The 8,649-nt window shown below is 48.7% G+C and overlaps 1 protein-coding gene across 1 annotated transcript; it reads left to right on the top strand.

Moving 5' to 3' along the window:
• The first annotated feature begins 17 nt into the window (after window positions 1–17).
• Znf408 (zinc finger protein 408) lies at window positions 18–8,440 on the top strand. Its single transcript, XM_027936379.3, has 6 exons — window positions 18–222; window positions 319–453; window positions 753–1,021; window positions 1,641–1,702; window positions 2,084–2,340; window positions 3,228–8,440. The coding sequence occupies exons 2-6, from the start codon at window positions 405–407 to the stop codon at window positions 4,751–4,753; spliced, it is 2,163 nt and encodes a 720-aa protein (XP_027792180.2). The 5' UTR covers window positions 18–222; window positions 319–404; the 3' UTR covers window positions 4,754–8,440.
• The last annotated feature ends 209 nt before the right edge of the window (window positions 8,441–8,649 follow it).

The raw sequence follows: 8,649 nt of genomic DNA, 5'->3' as shown, positions 1-8,649 counted from the left end.
CGCCACACCTCCAACCAGCTTCCGGTTCGCTGCCCGGTCTAAACATGGCCTTCCCTGGAGCCCCGTCCACTTCCCCGCACTGCCCGCCGAAATCCCTGCCTCGGGGAGGGACAACGTAACTGTCCGACTCGTGGCTCCCCCGTTTCCGCAAGGAGGGTGATAGAACGCATTAGTTCCGCTTATCCAGATACTCGAATCCCTGGTGGGCCTCCAGAACCCTAGGTTCGTATTGTTCTCGGACAGAGTTTTTCCTTCCAACTACTCCCAAATTCCCGGTCCTGTGCACCAAAGAGGTCTGACTCTGGATTCTTTCCTAAGAGGAAATTTGGAAGTCCCTGACTGTTTCCGGGAGGAGTTGAAATGAGGACGCTCACTTCCGGCGGAGGGAGGTATTTTCATCTGGGATGGAGGAGGAGGAAGCGCCGCACTTGAATGGGGAGACTCTGCTGCCGGGTGAGTAACTTGCCATGCCTGCGGCCTTCAGCCCTGGCCTAAATGGCTCCAGCATTCTATACTCGTCTCTTTCCTCGCCAGTCCAGTCCTCTGGAGCCTGAGATCTTCCTCCGGCTTCCTCAGGGGCTCTCGGAGCTTCTTAAGAGTCTTCGAACCCCTTCAAACCTCTCAGGGGCCACCTTAGAGCCCTTGTTTCTCCCTCCCGACTCCTGAGGCCTCGCTGAGCATGCAGTTTCCTCCCGCATGGTTCCCAGCGCCTGCATGGGCCGCTTCCTCATTGCTTTCCCGACTCTCTGCAGCCCCGGAACCGCGCCTGGACCCGGAGTCGGGATGGAGCCCATTGGAAGATTGTGCTCAGTGCCTCAAAGACCGCCCGCCTTGGGGGAGCCGGGCCATTCTCGCTCTAAAGAGCCTTCCCCGGGGCTTGGCCGTGGGTCCCTCACTCGCTCAGGAACAGCGTTTGGGGGTCTGGTGTGTCGGGGAACCCCTACAGCCAGGACTGCACTGGGACCCTCTGGAAGAAAAGGCTGTCTCCGAGAAGGGCGAGGAAGTGAAACGACAGCAGAAGGTAATGAGGGATGAGGCGACTCTGAAAATTGGGGGAAGATTTAGACATTTCCCGACGACCCTCCGGTTTGTTAGAAGCGAGTATTTTAAGCGGTTGGAGATGGTTTTGTGCCTTCTCAGCAAGGCTCTCCCTCCATAGTAGTTAAGGAATCAAGGTGTGTGTAAAGTTGTTAAAAGCTAAATTAGTGTTAGTGTCACCAGTGAACCAAGGTCAAGAGCTAAGGTTATTAGAATTTATCCCACCTAGCTAGCCAAATTATATACATCCTTTAACTCATCTGTAAAATAAAGCAGTGGCTTTCTTCAGGATCATTTGGAAGACTAGATGAAATAATGCAGTGCAGTAAATTGTTTAAGTCCATAAGTACTATTAAAAAATTATGTTCCTCTATTAATGTGTTCACTTTACTAATTTTTCATACCCTTGGGAGGGAAATACTCTTTGGTCCTTATTAACTGAATCAGCCCTTAGATGCAGAGGCAGCACCAGAATCTGCTAACCTTACAGAAACTTCATCTTAGATTTGTCCCAGGAGAGGTTTCATCCAGTTTGGGTCCTCCTCTTCCCAAACTGGCTTCCTTAAATACATGTGAGAATGACTTTTATTGATTTATTTTAGGACCTGTCACTAGACCCATGGGGGGCAGTGTGTGCCTGTGAGCAGAGTTCAGGCTGGACCAGGTAAGTACAGAAGCATACATTCTTTTTTTTTTTTTTTTTGAGAGAGAATTTTTATGTTTTTAGTTTTCGGCGGACACAACGTCTTTGTTTGTATGTGGTGCTGAGGATCGAACCAGGGCCACACGCATGCCAGGCGAGCGCACTACCGCTTGAGCCACCTCCCCAGCCCCAGAAGCATACATTCTGAATGTGCTCCTTTGAGGCTTTTTTTAAAGGCTTGGGATGGAATCTGAAGCTGACTATAATCCCGTACCCAAGGATGTTTTCCTGTGTGTTTTCCAAGGGCATGTCCTCTGGGATTCACCCTTCCTGAGAGCTGGGGCTGTCAAGGAAGTTCACTTGAAAAGAATCTGCTGAGCTAGCTCTTGATCTGCTTTGCAGTTTGGTGCAGCGGGGCAGGCTGGAGAGTGAGGGAAACGTGGCCCCAGTTCAGATCAACGAGAGACTTCACCTGCAGGTGTACCGGGTTGTGCTGCCAGGCTTTGAACTGCTACTGTGGCCCTGGCCTCCCTCAGATGGCCAAAGCCCCACACAGCCCAGGCTAGAGGAGGAGGCAGCTGTGGAGGTGGTGGCAGAAGAGTCTGATTTACAACAACAAGTGGCCTCCCCTGGAGAGGATGCAGCAGACCCTTGCACAGGTATGGGTCACGTAAATGCCTGCTTCCACATTCTCATCAAAACAACCTGTGATAAGACAAAACAGAATTTATAGCTCAGTGTAGTAAGGAGAATACTAGAGTTGTGGTAGTCTTAAAATATGGTTTAAAGCAGGCCCAGTAGTGCCTATGATCCCAGCGACTTGGGAGGCTGAGGCAGGAGGATTGCAAATTCAAGGCCAGCCTCAGCAATTTAGTAAGGCCCTAAGTAACTTAGCAAGACCCTAGCTCAAAATAAAAAGGGCTGGGGATGTGGCTCAGTGGTAAAGCAGGGAGGAAAAATATGGTTTAAAGTGGATCTTGCAGTGTGGAATGAGAAGGTGGAGCTTGATTAGGATTGGGAATTTTCAGATACTTCTGTTGGAGTGTGACAGGTCTTTCCTTGTAATGAACAGTAAAGATATTTATAACTTTTATCTTTCTTAAGAATTTCCTGGAATAATAAGGACATATTGATGAAAACAGTAAGCTGTATACAAAGTTTACAGTTTCATAAGTTTCTTCTCTCTGGGGTGCAGGCAGGGATTCCTTTTGTTTTACAGAAGAACTTGGGTGGGGAGGTTGGGGGCTTGGATCACAGTCTAAGTGTATGTCCCCAGGGGAGAACAGGAGGACCATACTCTGATGGCTTCCTCTAGGGATTAACTATATAGGTAGGGTGCTGTGGTTTCTAGGAGTACTTCCCCAGAGGCACCTGAGACTGGATAGGAAAAGAGTGTACATACAGCTCATGTTTCAGGGAAGAGATTGGTGTGATTGAACCCACTGAGGTTCGAGGGCTGGGAGAAAATACATATCCTGTAATTACCTGTCAATATCACCTTCTACCAAGTTCAATTAACTCCAGCACTCCATCTCTTGTTTTATAGATCTTGGTCACCAGTCACAGCACAGCATCCAGACAGAGAATGTGGTGAACTCTGAGCCTAAGTCCGAAGCTCAGGATCAGCCTTCCAAGAATACCCAGCCTCTTGGCCCGTTGCTTCAGGATGGCAGTGTGGATAGTGTGGATGAGGAGTGCCTGCTCCAGGCACAGATGCCACCTGAAACTCAGAGCAGCTTGGCCACCCAGCAGGGCACAGAGAGCAGTGAACCTGAATCTCAGAGAGGCTCCACTGCCCAGGTAGACTCAGAGGACTGTGAAGCCAGTTCATTACCTTCTGCCAGGGGCACCCAGCTGCATGCCTGCCTGGCCAAGAAGTTATGTGGCCCCAATGATCAGTGCCCCCCCAGAGCAAAGACCTCAGAGCCTGGGGCCCAGCATTTCCCTGTACTCTTATGGAGCCCTGCTGGAAATGCCCCAAAGCAGGGGCGACGGTACCGGTGTGGGGAGTGTGGAAAGGCATTCCTGCAACTGTGCCATCTAAAGAAGCACGCCTTCGTGCACACAGGCCACAAGCCCTTCCTGTGTACCGAGTGTGGCAAGAGCTACAGTTCAGAGGAAAGCTTCAAAGCCCACGTGCTGGGCCACCGTGGGGTGCGACCCTTCCCCTGTCCACAGTGTGACAAGGCCTATGGCACCCGGCGAGACCTCAGAGAACACCAGGTGGTACATTCTGGTGCCCGGCCCTTTGCATGTGACCAGTGTGGCAAAGCCTTCGCCCGCCGGCCCTCCCTGCGACTGCATCGCAAGACCCACCAGGTGCCAGCTGCCCCTGCCCCATGCCCATGCCCTGTTTGTGGGCGGCTCCTGGCCAATCAGGGTTCTCTGCGGAACCACATGAGGCTCCACACAGGGGAAAAGCCCTTCCTGTGCCCACACTGTGGCCGGGCGTTCCGACAGCGGGGCAACCTGCATGGGCACTTGCGGCTGCACACCGGGGAGCGCCCCTATCGCTGCCCGCACTGTGCGGATGCCTTCCCCCAGCTGCCTGAACTGCGGCGCCACCTCATCTCCCACACTGGGGAGGCACACCTCTGCCCCGTGTGCGGAAAGGCCCTCCGAGACCCGCATACCCTTCGTGCCCATGAGCGCCTGCACTCAGGGGAGAGGCCCTTCCCATGTCCCCAATGTGGCCGTGCTTACACACTGGCCACCAAGCTGCGGCGCCACCTCAAATCCCACCTGGCAGACAAACCCTACCGCTGTCCCACCTGTGGCATGGGCTACACCCTCCCCCAAAGCCTCAAGCGGCACCAGCTTAGTCATCAGCCTGGGCCACCCTCCAATCCCCCCTCTGTGCCTCCTGCTGCTTCTGAGCCCACCATGGTGCTCCTGCAGACTGAGCCAGAGCTCCTGGACACGCGCAGCCCAAGTGAAGCATCTCCAACCAGGGATGTTGTTGAGGTCACCATTTCAGAGAGCCAGGACCCTAGCCCCAACCTGGTGCTAATCCATAAGGACATGGGCTTTAGTGCCTGGGCAGAGGTAGTGGAGGTAGAGACAGGCACCTGACACGTGGGCCTTCTCACAGCTCTCCATAAAGTCTGTAGCTCTACGCGTCTGCATCTTCTTTCTTTTTGAGTTACCTGGTAGGAACAGAAGTCTAGGATGGTCCTTCCTGCTTATGAACCATTGAACTGTCCCAGGACTGCCAGGTCAAACCTCTCCTGGGTACAGATCCTTTTTGACTCCCAGGAGAACTTGCCCCTACCTCCTCCCCCTGGAACACCATGGATGCTTGTTCTGTGAGCCTCACTGAAGTGACCTCATCTCCATCCAGTGGGACAGCCAGTAGTTGGCAGTGCTCCTAAACCACTGGCTGTTTGCCAGGGTAGTACACCCATCAAACTCTCTTGGGGATAAGCACTTCCATTTGGAACCAATTTGACTTCCGAGAGTTGGAAGAGCTCAGCTTGCAGCCCACATCACACATCTCTGTAGTTCAGTCTTTAGGTAATTTTTTTGACAGCTTTTCATACCACCTAAGTCCTAAGTTATCAATCTGTGCTGAAAGACAGCAAATTCCTTGGGAGGCAGCCGGGGCCAGATCTGTGCCCTTCTGTGTACCTAACAGCCCAGTTCAGGGAAGGAGTGTTTTCATCTGCTCTGGGCTTGGACTGCCCTAGGTGCTGGGGGTCCAGCTATGAACAAGACAGAGGAAATGCCCTTTAGAACCACCAGGTCAGGAATGGGGGCCAGCAACCATAGGGTAAGAGTTCAGTGGGGGCACCACTAGGTGCTGTGGTGTGTTAATGGGACTGACTGTTTTAGCCCAGCCTGGGGCACCAGGGTGGGCCTCCTAGTGATAACAAGGAACACTTTGGCCTTACTGTGAACCAGTGCTTTATGTGAGTATTTAACCCATGAAGCAACCCTGACAGGTAGGTAGCATTATTAATCCTTGTTTTATAGATGAGGAAACAAGTACAAAACCCCTTAAGGATTGTGTCCAGGATCACAAAGCTACTAGTGTTTGAGATTCAAATCCACCTAGTCCTGCCAGCACTGGAGTTAGGCTCTTAACCTCTGCACTCCAGGGTCCCTTGTTCACTTGTGACCTGGATGAGTAGGTATTTGGAAAGGTATAATAATGGGGTGAGGGGTGAAAGCTGAGGTGCAGTCCTACAGTGGGTGGTCTTAGAAGACAACTTGAGCAGAGACCTCAGCAAGCCAGGGGAGTGAGCCGAGTGGACATTGGGGAGCAGCTTGAATCCTAGCAGATAACACAGTGGAGTGAGGACTGAGGGGCCATGTCTGCGGGGGTAGTTACTTGGGGAGATCTGTTCACTGGGAGGTCCAAGTGACTGAATTCAAGGAACAGGTGGATAAGGAGAGCTGATCCTCAAAGCTTGGGTGTGCTGTCTCCTGGGGGTGGGCCCAAGTAAACAGTTGGAAATAGGTACAAACCTGAGAAGAAAAACCTTGGAGAGGTTGGAGAGGGAGAGGCAAATAGAAGACGTGGGAGTGGAAGATTCAGGGAGAGGGGAGGAGATGCAGGCCCAGGGTCAACATGGCCCAGCCCTTTAGGTTGAGGAGAAAGGCTCATGAGGGGAGTCTGAAATAAGCAACCAGTATAAGAGACACATTTGCAAAATGTGTCACTGCAGCTAAGGACACAGCATTTCAAAAAGGGGGAGGTGGTCAGCAATGCTGCTGTTGAGAGGGCTGAGGTTCATGGAAATCACTGGGGAGCTGAGAGTAGTTGAAAGCCACATTGAATTGCTTGGCTTTGAGGAAGAGTGGGAAGACAAGACAGGAAGCATAAACATTCTTTTTGCATGTGTTACTAGGGTTTGAACCCAGAGGCCCTTTTTGAAAATCTTTTAAGACCTATCCTTGCTAAGTTGCTGAGGCTGGCCTTGAACTGGGAATCTTCCTCCTGTCTCAGCTTCCTGAGTAGCTGAGATTACAGGTGTAAACTACTGCCCACCCCATGGAGAAGCACATAAATTCTTTCATCTCTCCATTGTCCTACAAAATAGGTGATTCACAGATAATGAAACTGAAAAACAGTTTTTAGGCTGGGTGTGGTGGTGCATGCCTGTAATCCCAGCTGCTGGGGAGGCTGAGGCAGGAGGATTTTGAGTTCAAACCAGTCTCAGCTGAAGCCCTAAGCAACTCAGTTAGACCCTGTCTCTAAATATAATATAAAAAAGGGGGGGCTGGGGATGTGGCTCAAGCAGTAGCATGCCCGCCTGGCATGTGCGGGGCGCTGGGTTCAATCCTCAGCACCACATAAAATAAAGATGTTGTGTCCACCAAAAACTAATAAATAAATAAATAAAAATTATAAAAAAGGGCTAATTGGGCTGGGGTTATAGCTCAGCGGTAGAGTGCTTGCCTCATACTTGTGAAGTACTGGGTTCAATTCTCAGCACCACATAAAAAATAAATAAAGATATTGTGTCCATCTGTTTAAAAGGGGGTGGGCTAGAGATGTGGCTCAGTGGTGAATCACCCCTGTTGAATCCCTGGTACAAAAAAAAAAAAAATTAGTTTTTAGTCTTTCAACCTTGTTTCTTGGGGCTTGCCAAGTTCTTTTTTTTTTTTTTAACATTTTTAGTTATGGATGGACACAATATCTTTTTTAAAATATTTTTTAGTTGTAGGTGGACACAATATTTATTTTTAAGGGGTGCTGAGGATCAAACCTAGTGTCTCACACATGCTAGGCAAGCGCTCTACCACTGAGCCACAACCCCAGTCCCCCCACATTCTTTTCTAGCATCATTCATTGTTAGGTTCAGCAGAGTGCACCTGTAATCCCAGAAACTCAAGAGGCTACAACAGAAGAATCGCAAGTTCAAAGCCAGCCCTGGCAACAAGGCAAAACCCTGTCTTAAAGTAAAATTTTAAAAGGGCTGGGGATGTAGCTTACTATTAGAGCATCCCTGAGTTCAGTCCCCAGTTCTGGAGGAAAAAAAAAAAAAGAATCACAATGAACTCCACTATTATGTATAATTTTAAAAGTTTTTAAAAATAAGAATATAATCACATGTCATATAACACATCAAATTAACAAATATTTAATATAATCAAATACATAATCTACATTGAAATGTTATTCCTTTTTTTTTTTTTATTTTGGTGTTGAGATGGGGTGTCACCATGTTGCACAGGCAGGGCTCAAATGATCCCCTCAGCCTAAGTAGCCAAGACTACATGTGCACACAGTCACAACCAGATATTTAAACATTCTTGTTTATCAAAAAAAAAAATGTCTTTTTATAGTTTTTGTTAAAAAATATAAACCAATCATAGTAATTCTATTTGCTTTTGATGTTTGATTGTTAGGTCTCATAGACTCCTGTTATTCTGAATCGTCTTCCTTACCCCACCCCTTTATTTGCATGTCATGAGTTTGTCAGAGAAATGGGTCATTTGTCCTGTTGAATGTCCCTCATATGTTGAAGTCCCTAACATATTTAGGATTATGTTGGTCTCTAATTTATTCCTTTACCTTCTGTATTGCCTGTAAACTTGTGATTAAAGCTAGAGTTTTTATTAGCTCGTGTTCATGATTTTAGGACAAACCTTTACAGCTATTTCATTATATCATATCATGTAATAATGCTGCTTATTGGCTGGGAATGTAGCTCAGTGGTAGAGTGCTTGCCTAGCATGCACAAGGCCCTGGGTGCAATCCCTAATACTGCGAGAAACAAAAACAAATAAATAATGCTGTCTATGGAGTGCTTATTATGTGGCAGGCATGGCGATACTTAACATGTACTGGAGGGGTTGGTTTTTATTTCATACCATAAAGTTAATTCTGTAATCCAGCTAGACTTCAAGAGAGAGAAAGGATATATGGAATCCAATTTTGTCTCCTTAGAGACAAAATAATAGCTGGGGATAAGATGAAACACAAAATTAAATTTATGAGAATGGCCTAGAGTCTTCTCCTG

Source organism: Marmota flaviventris, chromosome 9 (genome assembly GCF_047511675.1).
Source record: "Marmota flaviventris isolate mMarFla1 chromosome 9, mMarFla1.hap1, whole genome shotgun sequence".
Taxonomy (NCBI): Eukaryota; Metazoa; Chordata; class Mammalia; order Rodentia; family Sciuridae; genus Marmota; species Marmota flaviventris.
This window is presented reverse-complemented; position numbering and strand designations above follow the sequence as displayed.

Excerpts from the sequence above, each read along its gene's own strand:
- Znf408 (XM_027936379.3), top strand. The coding sequence starts at position 405 with ATGGAGGAGGAGGAAGCGCCGCACTTGAATGGGGAGACTCTGCTGCCG. Across the intron at positions 1,022-1,640 it reads AAGTGAAACGACAGCAGAAG|GACCTGTCACTAGACCCATG; the intron begins GTAATGAGGGAT and ends GATTTATTTTAG. Across the intron at positions 2,341-3,227 it reads TGCAGCAGACCCTTGCACAG|ATCTTGGTCACCAGTCACAG; the intron begins GTATGGGTCACG and ends CTTGTTTTATAG.